Below are 15,116 nucleotides of genomic sequence, written 5' to 3' on the forward strand. Positions count from 1 at the left end.
ATTGCGGAAAACCTTGAAAAATTGTAAAGGTCGTGATTCCGCCAAAAATCATTGAAGCGGAAAGAAATGCAAACCTGCTCTGTAACTCATCAAAATACACTCACATATTAAAAATCAGCTCAATATCTGCAAGCGTTTAGGAAAAAAAGTGCGGAAAACTTTGGACAGTCTCTGTCAGTATGGTTCATTTTAGCTGCAGAACTGTATAGCTCTCCGAAAAAAAAAAAAATAGTCACAGACCGGAGAGCTACAGTGCCACCCATTGAAAAAATGTATATTTATTGCGCACAAAAAAGTGCTCTGTTTCTCGATTTATTTCCACCAGTTTTTAAAACTGCCAGCTCAAAATATTACTTACCGTGTGTTCCTAACATATTTTTTTACCGTTTCCACAACAAAACATTCCTTAAAAGTGTTGTTAATAGCCCTCCTGGCCCTGAAATTGAGGCCAACGAAAATTCCGCCTATTTATACTGCCATTTTGGTTTGCGGTCCAACGCGCTTCGTGTAGATGTCAACTACGAGAGAATTTGATAGAGGTGTAAGGATTTTTATGAAATCTAGCCTTTTTGTAATTGAGGTAAGAATTTGGAGAAATTAAAATCCAGTAACGAGCGCAACTTTTTGTGCGCAATAAATATACAGTTTTTTCAATGGGTGGCACTGTAGCTCTCTGGTCGTCCATCCCAATTTTTTCAGAACAACGAGCTACAGATCTGTAGCTAGGTTCATTTACTCTTTCTATCTTATAACAGGTCAGGGAGTGTTTTTCAGTGAAGGAAAATCCCGAGTTTTGTTGCACTTCTGATATTCTTTCACACTGTACCAGATTCTTTCACACTGTGACAAAACGTAATTTTTATTCAATAAATGATTTACAGTACTTCACTGATGAAAGATTTAATAAAAACATTTTAAGTATCATTCAAACAGAGCAATCAAAACCTAATAAGAAACAAGAAACTAAGCCAATACTAGAAAAAAAACATATTATAAGAAAATTAGATTTTATTTTTACAAATAACTGATTTATTAAACTCGCCTTAAATTAGCATCAATATACAAATTCGGCTTCAACCAAACCAATCCGTTTTATTGCATAGGATCTGTATTTTTCTGAGAGATGAAGGGAGCATGTAAGAAGTCCTTGTAATATACCACAAGGGAAGGATAAAGAGAGTCACATCATGTGAAGAAAACCCTATCCTAACTCTAATAGGGAGTAGGTTAATAGAAAGAGAGAATTTAATTATGAAATATATGGGATCCTCCCATATAATTTGGAACATTCAATTAGAAACAAAATTATCCTCTATGTCATATTAAATGTAAAAAAAAAATAATAAAATGTTTTGATCTCTGGCAGTTAATTTTACTGTACTCTTTCATAATTGTCACTAGGACGAAAGGGAAATTTATTTTTCTTCTTTGCGTAAATTAGACATGCAATGGCAAATATCACAATCCCTATGGTAATTACAAGAGTCCAGCCTAATACGTCGGCACTTAATCCCAAAAATCTTGAATTACCAGTATCTATAAAAAATATATACATATACATCTTAAAATATTATATAAATATTAAAACTTAAATGATTCACTTGAATTTTATAATGTAGCTTTGGTAATACTCACCACCATTTGATTGTTCGTTTTTTATTTCATTTAACCAACACGATGTATAACCATGTGAAGGTTCTGGAAAATTTGGAGCACCAGTTGAGTTAGACGGTACTGACAGAATCATGCCCATTCCGTTAGTATTATGTAGATCAATATGACAGTGAAAAAACCATGGCCCAGGGTTACTGGCCTTGAATCGGACAATAACATACCCGCCTGTTGGAACAATTATCGTGTCTTTTTGTGGTTGGTATTGCATTTTTAGACCGGGAATAGAATCAGCATTGTTCCATGATTTGTTTCTCCAAATTTCAGCATTGCAGAAGCTATTGTTGCTCTTTCCTTGACATTGGATATCATTTGTTTCTGAGATAAACTTTGCCGATGTTCGATCATAAGAACCAAATCCCATCTTGACAACGTAAAAATAATGACCATGCAAATGCACTGGATGTGACCAACCTTTTCCGTTACCTATATTCGTTAAAACAAATTGATAAGCTTTTCCTTTATCCAGTTTTTCATAATACGTGCACTTACATATGCTGTCAATCCCGCAATTAGCATTTTCGCAACTTGATTGTATATTTGAAAATCTGTACAAAACTGGTTCACTGGGAAATTCAAACTCATGTCCATTAACCGAACCCGGTGTATAACCATGATCCCCAGGAAACGCAAAATTGAAAAATAAGGTTTCTGAAACATTCTGTATTTCCGTGGAATCAGATGATGGTTCATTGCTGTAAACGTCATCAAAATTCATGCAATATCTAAATGATTCTGCAGGATAATACAAATAAGGACAATTAAATGTGTAGCAAGGTTTCTGTGACGAACAAGTAATTGGAGTTGCCTTTGAAGGATATTTAAATGGAGAGCCTTTATAATGAATGATTGCCTCGGCAGCATGATATTCGTTGAGGGAAGGATCCAATACCTCAAGACTTTCGGCTACGAAGAGGTAGGTGTCAGGTTCTTTCGATGTTCGTACAGTAAAATCGAATCGCTCCCCTGGATGAATGATAAACGATTCAACAACAAGATCTTTACTTTGTTTTCCCACCCCTTCAACAATCTCAAATCCATCGGAAGCTCGTATAGTTAATTCGGGATGGCCTTCAATGTATACGCGAAAGGGATAAAGTGTTGCTGCACTTATTACACGAAATCTATAGGTTTTCATTTGATCTACTTCAAAAACTTGTAAAGGTGATCCATTGCTTGTTGATGAAGTATCATAAAAACGACCCATCCCATTAATCAATCCGGAATGAAAATGAAATCGGCTAAAATTGGCACCATCCACAGAAAATGTCGTCGGAATTAATTTTCTTGTGCCAGGATCATAAACACCATTGAGCATACGCTGGTATAGAGTCTCCGGGTCATCATTATGGTTCCAGTCTTGTAAAAGCACAGTGAATCCCACTTGCGGCTGGGAGAGAAATTTATTTTCAGGATATATAATTAGCGCACCATAGAGTCCCATGCTTCGCTGATCTCCAATATGAGCGTGGTAGAAATGGGTTCCATGAGGTTTCGCTTTAAATCTGTAAGTATAGTTTTGACCTGGTAGTATCGGACACTGAGTTATAAATGCCACTCCATCAGAGTATGCAGTATTGAGTTGATGTATTCCATGCCAGTGGATTGTTGTCGAATCTGTATGCATAAGATTTCGGACATGAACAATTATATCCTGATTCTCATGAGCGACTATTGAAGGGCCTGGAAACAAACCATTTACAGTTATTACTAATCGAGAACCAAAACCATCTGCAGTTATAACGTTTTGTGTTCTGTTAGCTGGTAGAGGGGAGCTTCCACTTTCATCATCGAAACGATAAAGATTGCCATTTTTTGGCCACACAAGAACGGGATTTGGTAACGTCATCAGCGTAAGTCTGTGTTCTATTGTGAGGTAGCATTCACAAGTCTTGTCTTTTTCGCTACAAGTCCCAGGCTCTTTACATGTTGGCCCATCCATCGATCTATCCCACCACGTATGTGTGGCAGAAGGCTTGGATGCATGCACCACCAACACCAGTAGTGTCAATCTGTAAAAGGAATTCAGGTTATCCCTCAATAAACCATCGTAAATTATCTGCCTCTTCCAAAATTGTGAAATCCATGGCCCTAGGATCAGGGGTTCTTGAGTAATCTCTCTCTCTCTCCACCTCTCTCTCTCTCTCTCTCTCTCTCTCTCTGTGTGTGTGTGTGTGTGTGTGTGTATTATTCACTTAATCAGGGACAGTGATACTAGGTACAGTACCAACCAGACCCAACCTGACACCTAAGCAGTCCCAGAAAGCAGTCCCGGGGACTGCTTTTGGACCGCTCTGGGACTGCTGTGGGACTTCTCTGGAACCGCTCTGGAACTGCTCTGGGACCGCTATGGGACTGCTCTGGGACTGCTGTGGGACTGCTCTAGAAAGCAGTCCCAGCAGTCCCTGGGACTGCTTTGTTCACTCTTGCGTGAAAAAGGTTCTGAGTGACATGACAGCTCCGCCCCTTGTGTATTCTGAATTTACAGGCTCTCTGTTGTTGTTTTGTTTACTTTCAGCAGAGAGATGTTTAAGATAAAACAAGGATTTCTTACAAAATTTAAATAGGTAGAGATAGTTATACATGTAATTACTAAACGTCTTCAGGGGCTGTTAATTTACACAATTTTAGTCTAGAATGTCAGGAGATGATTTTTATTCCTTAAATTAAACTTTAATACAGGTGTTTGAAAAAAAATTATCTAGGCCTATTTATTTAATTAATGCTGTCAAATTATTTACTCAAAGTTTGCATTAGCACTATGAAAAAAACAAAACAAATAAAAATCAAGCAAATTTGTCATTTCACTAAGATATTCAGGGGGACATACTGTAATGGATTTTTTCTCAATTAAAAAACTAATACCATGCTAGAAAAAAGAGTATTCCATGCTATTTTTTACCGCCCTCAAACAAAACCTAATAAATTGTAATTAATTAATTGATCAAGAAATAAAATTAATCTACCATTCCTCATCACATAAACAATGTGAATAATTATTGGGGATTTATTTATGAATTACATGTAGTTTTTAATTTATAAACAACTTATTAAAATATTTTATTTATTTAAAAAATAAACATTTGAAAATATCGGGAATTGTGACTTATTTCTTATTTGTTTGTGTTTACCTGCTCGATTAATAAAATGCAATACAATTGTATAAAATGGTGTCAACACCTGAGGTTTCAATTGCCTTTGGGCATGATTAGCAGAAAGTCAATGCATGTTATTTGGGTATCAGTGTTACACATCACTGAACACGCTGGTCGACAATGACACTAATTTCAATCTATGTACTGCAAAAAATCTTTGTTTCAATAAATTTATTTCGGGATTAATTAATTTTGAACATAATCTGAGGGGAACATTCGCGTGATTTACAGATACACACTCGAACGTTTATATGATAAAACACTTAAAACTGAGTGTTATTGTTTTCTGTTACATAGAGAATCTAACAATAATTAAATTGGCAAGTCAGTGAAAAAAATCATGACTGAAATATTATATTCGGCAAAACTTAACAAGGAATTTTTCAAAAGCTGCAATTCTTAAGAAAAATGCATTCAGAGTATAGTATGTGAATCGGCCTTGCTCTATAATTATAAGATCTATTTAAAGCTAATAAAAACAAATTCAAGTTTAATTTTCTTTAAAATATAAATAAATAAATAAATATGGAAACCAATAGCAATCACAGAAAAAAATGATTTATTTTGGCGAAAAATTAAAATAGCACATAATTGTGTTTAAATAGTAGGTGTGAAGGTCTTCTTCTTTCAATAATTATTATTTGTTTCTATATGCGTACTAGGATTTTCTTAACAGTTCAGAAATGACTGTCGCGTAAGAATTGTAAAAATTTGTCGATGCTACTCAGAAAGAAATGCATCATCAATTTCAACTGCCTTTTATAGTTACATTGTTTATCGGTAATCTCATTTCTGAGTAAGCTCCGCCCATTAAAATAATTAACCCCGCCCACTGGGACTGCTTTCTGGGACTGCTTTCTGGGACCGCTGGGACTGCTGGGACCGCTGTGGGACTGCTATGGGACTGCTTTGGGACTGCTTTGTGTCATGTTGGGTCTGGTTGATATTGTAAATATCTTAATCAATAAGGTGTACTACATGCCTATACCCCCCACAAGATGAAACACTTCCTTTAAGTTTGGCTTAATGGTGGCTTATAGGTCCTTAATGATGGTTTAATGGTTGTCTTTAAGTCACCATTAAGCACCTTTAAGCTACATTTAAGTAATAAATACACCACCATTACGTTACCATTAAGCCATTTCAATGTCCTTAATGGATGCTTAAAGGTAGCTTAATGGTGGCTTAATGGTGGCTTATAGGTGCTTAATGGTAGCTTCTAGACAATCATTAAGTCACCATTAAGCCACCATTAAGCTAGACTTATAGGTGCTTAATGTCCAAACTCCATTAAGCTACCATTAAACGACCTTTAAGTCACCATTAAGTCACCATTACGCAGTCGATAAAACTGCTTTTATGGGTTAAATATTATTTTTATAACGATTTCTTCACAAAAATTATAAATGTCGAGTTTATACGTTTGTTAATTCGGCGAAAATAATGTAAAAGAAACGAAATTAAAAAAAAAAATGAAAAAAAAGCATTCCCAACAGGATTCGATCCCACGACCTTTGGATTGAAGGGCGAACGCTTTAACCACTGAGCTATCGAGGCTGTGAAGTGAAATATAAAACCTTTATTTTTAACAAATCTTGTTTGAAATAGTTACAAATATTTTTCTCTTATGTTTATATTTATTAATCAATAACACAAATAATTATATATATTTAAAAAAAAAAGAGAAAATTTTATAAAGTTTTATATTACGTTAATATTCTTTAACCGTGGACCGGAGTTCGGTGTGATGGTGTGAAACAACTTTTTGATTTTAAGTAACTGAATTCCTCGTTCTGATATTCGCAGATTTATAAGCATGAAAAGATTGAAATTCAACAGATATAACAAAATTTTGTTATTAAAAAGGAATATATCATCGACAGAGAACGATGGGAAAAAAGCCAGATTATAGTTCTTATAAATATGTTGCCGATATTTACGATTTTTGACAATCTTTGCGTAACAAATAAGTTATAAAATATTTTTGTAACACATCATCTCCAGTTTTAATTCTTTTTATATCATTATGGGTATCAAAATAATTGTCTTTTTGTGTACAATCATAATTTCTAATTTGCTATATGCTTGCGTAAATTTTAAGTTTTGTAAAAATAATATATCATCAAAATCTGTCACTGTACGTTCCCGTGTATAGTTTCCCGTTAATTGATCGGAAACTGGTGGGGACACCTAATTAAGGTCTATTGTCTAACTAGTCGATATACTGTACACTGATTATTTTACCCCGCTTCTCAATGTGTATAAATCTGTTCGGATGCCCTGTTTAATCTGATCGGCTGTTCTTCTGAAAATTGATTTTGAAATAACAATCATTGAAGACGGACTAAATTTTGATCAATTCTTACATCTGCATTATTTTAAATAAATTCTTACTTTTGCAGTATTTTAAAAGAAAGGAAAAAATAAAGGCACTTAACCACGAATTTATTCAAATTATTCATGAAGTAATTCAATGATTGGCAATATAATCTATACCTATATATTTTTTTCTATCTTAAACATTTCTCTACCCAAAGAAAAATTAAGAGACTTAGAGATATTCCAGAAGAAAATGACTCTAATTAAAACATTTCCTATGAACTCGGCGGCGGAACGTGGCTCTCCAAACACGAAAGAAAAATATGTGATTTTTAAAAAAAATAATATATATTATGTATTTATGGATAAAAATAATTTTAAAACACGTATTCAAACAAACTGATTTTAGGGAGCGAAAATTTTAAGGCATTTGGTGAAGCTGTTCTCATTTCCCGAGTTTATACGCATTGACAAAAATGTTAGAAATAGCGAGAAAAAAATTATGAATTGAATAAGTATTTGCGTAAATGATACTGAAACAACTTCAAACTTAACAAGTTAGTTTAAAGACTTGATACTGGATGCGTTAAGGTGGTTTAATCAAGTTTGGACATTAAGCCACCATTAAGCTGTAGCTTAAAGGTGGCTTAATGGTAGCTTAATGAAGTTTGGACATTAAGCACCTAGAAGCTGCAGCTTAATGGTGGCTTAATGGTGGCTTAAAGGAATTAACTTCTATAAGCCACCATTAAGCTACCATTAAGCCACCATTAAGCGATTGCTTAAAGATGGTCTTTCGTCCTGTGCCCAAAAATATGATTAAATTTATGAAATATGTAGGTATATAAGTAGCTAATTCTTATTTCCCAGTATTTTGATCCATATTTTAGTCAGACGTAGTGTGTAAAGGTCCATGAAATGATGAAATGAATCCAGCTATCCCATTTGGGTTTATTCATGTAACTGAAGAAAGATCTCAGAAAATAGTTCAGTGTAGAATATGGTGTAAATATCAAACCAAAGGCCTTTCAGTTCTACTCAAGTTAATTATCTCTAAAACAGGAGTACAAAAAAGCAATTTGCTAAAATAACATGATTGATTGTAATATATAACTGCAGTGTTTATATAAGGATTAAATCAAGTTTATTTTGTTCTTGGGTTTATAATCAATAATAAAGCTTAATAATTTTACAAAACTGAAAAGAAATTTGAATAAGCTAAAGCTTCAATTTTGTTCTCAAAATAGAGCCAGGGAAATGTTCTGCTACAGAATGCCTATTGGTAAGGGACCATGAGTAGTGATACACTCTGAATATGTTAAATTGCAGTTTGAGACATATTAAATAATATTCAAATTCTGTTTTTATGTTTATTTTATTTCGGAATTTTGTATAAATTGAATGAATTTAAGAAATAAAAAAATGAGACTTTGTGTTCCCCAGTATTTCCCAGCTAAGAGAAAATTTGTAGCATTTTATCGGGGCGGGAAATACCGGTATTTACCACTGGCAATTCCCACTACTTGTATTTCCCGTCCAACCTTGATATATATATATTTAACGAAAGTATTCAAGCTCAAAAGTCCATTAAACATTACAAAATAGGAGCAGAGCAAACATCTCAGTTGATTCGATATGCAAGAGCATGCTCTACGTATGTACAATTTCTAAAAAAGAGGTAAATTATTGACAAACAAGTTAATGAAACAAGAATATTAGCAGTCTCGTTTAATGTCATCATTTCGTAAATTCTATGGTTGATACAGTGACCTTGTCAGTAAATACAATTTATCATTGAGTCAAATGCTGACCGACGTTTTTCATACTAATTGTTAGGCCATTATTTACACACTGAATTGTCGACGGATTTTTCCGTTATTTCTCGATCATGACAAAGAGCACACAACGGATGAGATCGGTCGGCAGGGGATGCTCACTTCTCCATGGCACCTGATCCCACCTCTGATGTTTTGGAGGTCCGTGTTTGCTCTGCTCCTATTTTGTAATGTTTAATGGACTTTTGAGCTTGAATACTGTTCGTTATCTCCATATATTTCATATATATATATATATATATATATATATATATATATATATATATATATATATATATATATATATATATATATATATATATATATATATATATGAGGGGCATTTGAAAAGTTCTGAGAATTGTGTTTGATAAAATATGAACTGTTTCATAAAAGTTAATAAATTTGATACCATTGAAAAGAGCTGGAAAATTTGCACTTATTTCGATGTCACTTTCTTATTTTTATGACGTATCAACTCCGAAAAGGACGTCTGAATCTCGAATGTTTAGCATACTGAAAAGTCGCGTTTTTGTCCACATGAGAAGATCGAAAAGTGCTGTCAAAGGCTTCTTTGAAAAGATATTTCAAAGAAAATTTGTATTGAGGTAGAGTAAGACTGAAATAATGGTACTGTTTATCTACAATTCCATATTTCATTTTATGGTTGGTATATAAGCACGGTTTATGTCCGGCTATACTATCATACGCATTCATTTCAGATTTTTATTTATGTGATACAGCTGGACTTTCGCTCTATTATATAGCTCTCCATTGTATTAAACAAAACATATTCTGTATAAAACTGATGTGTTTCAATGCAGTTTTCCACAAATGTATCTTGAGTAACAGAACTCTTACCGTTTAGGAATAAAACGTATAAAAGTCTTCCCCCGGACTTGTTTCTGTGCGTATTTTTTTCCGTATTATTTCGACTTTGGCGCTCCTAAACTCACTATTGCTTTAGACTTTCGCCTCAAAAAATGAATCCGATTCATTGCCATGTTCAATCCTATTTATTTTCCATGAGTTAAAATATGCAAATATATTGAGTTATGGTGGGGTTACAACTATGCCGGCGCCATTTTGGTTTTTACAAGAAAAAATGGGGCACCCTAAACGTAACTTCTCTTGAGTTTTAATCGTTTCCACAGAATTAGTTTAATCAGCTGACGAATTAATGCCAGCAAATTTTGTAACACCGTCCACTATTCTCCTTTGATTGTAAACTTTGTCTTATTTACGCAATATTTTGAGCGAGATTCGATAATAACATGCTATATTTGATACACTCTTAAACCATCTCAGACCTACATGTATAGGATCTCCTAAATAAAAAACACCATATGATAGAATGTAGTCTATGTAAACATTATCCCATCTGGCATTTGTCTCCGTTAGCGTGCATCCGAGTAATGAGAAAAAATTGACTTTAAAATTTGAAATTGTGTCTCTTGTAACGTCATTTTTATTATCACTATCCTAAACACACGGGATTCTGTCGTCATATTTTGGAGTTATTACGTCATAAAATGAAATATATGGAGATAACAAACAGTATTCAAGCTCAAAAGTCCATTAAACATTACAAAATAGGTGCAGAGCAAACACGGACCTCCAGAACATCAGAGGTGGGATCAGGTGCCATGGAGGAGTGAGCATCCCCTGCCGACCGGTCACACCCGCCGTGTGCTCCTTGTCATGATCGGGAAATAACGGGAAAATCCGTCGACAATTCAGTGTGTAAATAATGGCCTATCAATTAGTATGAAAAACGTCAGTCAGCATTTGACTCAATGATGAATTGTATTTACTGACAAGGTCACTGTATCAACCATAGAACTTACAAAATGATGACATATAACGAGACTACTGATATTCTTGTTTCATAACTTTTTTGTCAATAATTTACCTCGTTTTAAAAATTGTACATGCGTAGAGCATGCTCTTGCGTATCGAATCAACTGAAAGATATAAACCCCGTATGCAGGTGATGAAGGTATATTGCTGCATAAGTAAGGGAAGTTGACGATTGAAAGGTTAAAGTCATCACGTTTATCATAAAGCTTGGTTGTTAGATTACCATTAACGTCTGTTTCAAGTAAAATGTCCAAATATGAAACAGATGTGTCAGACTCTGTAGTATCTTTTATCTCAAGTTCACCGGGATATATCGTATCGACATAAGAATGGAAATAACAATTGTTAATTGACAATGTGTCGTCGATATATCTAAATGTCGAGTTGAAGGCCACAGCAAGTATTTTCTTCTTATCACGTATAAGATTTTGGACAAATTCTGCTTCATATGAATACAATAAAGGGTTTGCTAATAACGGGGCGCAATTGGTACCCATGGGAATTCCAATAGATTGTTTGAAGACCTGGTCTCCAAAAACCACATAGATATTGTCAATCAGAAACTCGAGCATCTTTTTAATGTTAACTTCAGAGTACTTGTTTGTACAATCAGAATGTTTTTTAACAAAATAATTTTGCGAATGACCAATGACAAGGTAAGTAAATTTACGAGTTCCATTATTGAAAAAGCAGTTGTCAATGATATCAAAAAGCCTGGATTTTAATTTATCGTTGGGAATGGTTGTGTATAAAGTTGAAAAGTCGTAAGTTTTAAAACTGTTGATTTTGGTAAAATCTTGTGATTTCAAATTTTCCAAAAGTTCCTTGGAATTTTTAAGTATCCACATCTGATTTATACCACTTCTCGAATATATTGTTGCACAGTACTCTTGAAGTTTCCCCTTCACTGCTGTTAATATCTTAGTGAGGAGTAAAGAGAGAGGCTTGGTTGAACATTTACTGGAACCCGCTATGTATCTTTGTTTGTAAGGATTTTTTATGAAGTTTCGGAATCCAATATAGATATGGTAATTCAAATTCATTTTGGTTGTTGGGAATATTAAAAATATTTAAAACTGACATATGATTTTGAAGAATTTCTTCCTTAGAAAGAGGACTATGAGTATAAGTTGGATTACCACTTGTAGAATTCAATCCAAGTTCATCTAAAATACATATAATATAATGAGCCTTACAAACAAAGACAATGTTGTTACCTGCTTTGTTAGCAGGGACCAGTACGTACTGATCATGTAATCTATCTAATTTTTTTTCACTTCTGGATTATTGAATACAGAAGGATAGATGGTTCTCATATTGCCCCTCAATCCTTTAATGCGCGATTTTAACAAACATCTGATACATTTAATCCATTCTAACAAAGTGTCAAAGTCTTCTTTTTCATGTCTGGCCAATCGCCTGGCGTAATCCTCTACAGAATCCATAATATTTATGAAATTCCGAATTATGAAAAAATAAGAAACTGGCGTCACAATACGTGTATTTTTTTTTTTTATCTTTCCATTGATATCAAACTCAATTTCCGCTTAACGGTTAATATTTTATCAAACAGTTCTCAGAACTTTTCAGATGCCCCTCGTATAAGTAAAGGGCTTGATAATAGATTTTGATCACGTTGCAATCAGTATTCGAAAAGGTAACTAATTTACTAAAATTTTATGTTTATCGTTTCTGTTTTTGTGCTTTGTTTTATTTTTTTAAGATGTCTTCTTTCCTTAAAAGAAGATATTTAAAAAAAAAACAGAAAGCAGATAAAAAATAAACATAAAATTTTAGTAAATTTGAAATCTTATTGTTCTTATATTCAATTTTACATATACACTGAACATGTATTTTTAAAAATCAGACGAAAAAATACATCCCTGAACAAAATTTTAAATGTCTTTAGCTTCAGAAATACTTCAGTATTAATGAAGTGTATTTGACCTGATACTTACATGAGAATTCAAAGGAATATGCAATTATCAAATACAATAAAATCAATATATAAATAAATGAAGTACCTGATACGTAAAGCCATCATTATCGATATATGTCTAAGGTTTTCCTACAATGCATAGATTACATTCGATTATGTTTCAAATAAAGGTAAAATCAATAAAAAATTAAACTTTGTACAGTTGGATAATTAAAACAATGAAATGGTTAGAAGCACAAGATAAAAAAAGATAAAAACCTGATTTGATGCGACATGAAAAGATTAATTCTCGGCGTGAATCCATTTTGATGAACAAGTTTGTCATCACTATCTGTTGCTTATCTGAATGTAAGATTGCATCCTGTGTCGTAATAGGAAATTTTATAACACTTTTAAAGTATTTGTTTCCACTGTTGGTCTTGCTTAAAAAAATATTGTGAAATATGGAGATAACGTACAGTATTCAAGCTCATAAGTCCATTCAAACAATACAAATCGGGAGCAGAGCAAACACAGACCTCTGAAACATCAGAGGTGGGATCAGGTGCTATGGAGGAGTGAGGATTCCCTGCCGACCCGCTGTACTCCTTGTCATGATCAGAACAAGAGGCCCATGGGCCACAACGCTCACTTGAGTAATTTTGGTCCTGCTTTTCCTCACCAGACTTTCCCCCATGTAATACCTATTGTGGCCCCATCCTACCCCCAGGGGTCATGATTTGACATTTTTTAATCTACACTACTCCAGGATGCTTCCGTATAAGTTTCAGCTTTTCTGGCCCAGTGGTTCTTGAAAAGGAGATCTTTAAAGATTTTTCGTGTATATTTCAATGTAAAAATTAGATTCCCTATTGTGGCCCTAACCTACTCCCATGGATCATGATTTTAACAATTTAGAATTTACAGTATCCCAAGATGCTTCTACAAAAGTTTCAGCTTTTCTGGCCCAGTGGTTCTTGAGAAGATTTTTAATATAAAAAAAGGTCTTCTAATTACGGGGCTCAATTGGTACCTGGTCACCAAAAACTACATAGATAGTGTCAATCAGAAACTCAAGCACCTTTTTAATGTCAACTTCAGAGTGCTTGTGTGTACAATCAGAATGTTTTTTAACAACATAATTTTGCAAATGACCAATTGCAAGGTAAGTAAATTTACGAGTTCAATTTTTAATGAAAGAGCAGCTGTGTTAAAACCACTATTGAAATAACGACCACTGTTAAATAATTATTTCAATAGTGGTTGAAAATGAATTTCAAAACTAAAAAACCTGGTTGAACTACTATTGAAATAACGTTCACCATTGAAATAGTTATTTCAATAGTGGCTAAGAATGCATTTCAAAACTAAAATCTTGGTGGCAACTACTATTAAAGTAACATTCACCATTAAAATAATTAGTTTAATAGTGGATAAGAATGCATTTCAAATTCAAAACCAGGTTACAACCACTATTGAAATAACATCCATTATGGATTTTTTTTTTTATTAATTGTTCATTATGTTTCCAACTTTACAAATGAATTTGTTGAGTTTTAGATATGATATGTAATTTTATGTTTTCCCTTTTTTTGTAGAATTGTAATATTAACACACGGACATCAATGATTTAACCGAAGTACCTCATCAGAGACTTAAAGAGGCTAGGGGGTTGTGGCCATTTTTAGACTATATTGATCTCCTTTAGAAGAAGAGCTCCATATGAAGATATAGAAAATGATCAAATTTTAAAACTAAAATTTTTGAAATTTTTCTTTGCCAAATGATAGTTGACAGCTTAAGATATCATATCTAAAAAAATAAGTTAAATCTGGTGGTTAATTTGTGGTTAATTTGTTGACCCCCCAGCCTCCTTAATTTGTTCATGTCACAAGGTATATTTCTATGTTGCAACCACTATTGAACTACAGTGTAACATTAAATAACATTAAAATAACATTCAAATACCTAATCAAAGACTGATACTTACTAATGAGAATATGGTTATGTTTTATCAAAGTATAAAGAACAGACCAAAAATGTATCTTTCATTTTATAACAAAAGATTACTTTTCCATTGAAACGAGCATTTATTTTGAGTTTTCAAAGTTAATATGAAAAATTTAAATGCAATCATAAAAATGACCTACCGGTAAGCTTCACACTGTAGTTTCCAAAGCTAATATTTATCTTACCCTGCCACTTTATTTTCCTATATTAAATTTAATATCAGTTTATTGACTTAGCTACCACTATTGAAATAGTTATTTTAAAGACGATTGTTATTTCAGTAGTGGATGCAATAAAGTGTTGTTTTTGAAACACATTTTCACAATAAATAATTATATCAATAGTGGTCGGTATTTCATTAGTGGTTAC

At 33.3% G+C, this 15,116-nt stretch overlaps 1 protein-coding gene across 1 annotated transcript; it reads right to left on the reverse strand.

The window, feature by feature from the left end:
* Window positions 1-1,597: 1,597 nt before the first annotated feature.
* LOC133187625 (uncharacterized) lies at window positions 1,598-12,860 on the reverse strand. The gene is made up of 2 exons (XM_061323044.1): window positions 12,844-12,860; window positions 1,598-3,683 (listed from the first exon to the last, which is right to left on the reverse strand). Exons 1-2 carry the CDS (start codon window positions 12,858-12,860, stop codon window positions 1,598-1,600), a joined length of 2,103 nt encoding a protein of 700 aa, XP_061179028.1.
* Window positions 12,861-15,116: the final 2,256 nt, after the last annotated feature.

The sequence above is a fragment of the Saccostrea echinata genome, unplaced genomic scaffold (genome assembly GCF_033153115.1).
Source record: "Saccostrea echinata isolate AGI-Se365-2 ecotype Australia unplaced genomic scaffold, CSIRO_AGI_Sech_v1 ptg000015l, whole genome shotgun sequence".
NCBI lineage: Eukaryota > Metazoa > Mollusca > Bivalvia > Ostreida > Ostreidae > Saccostrea > Saccostrea echinata.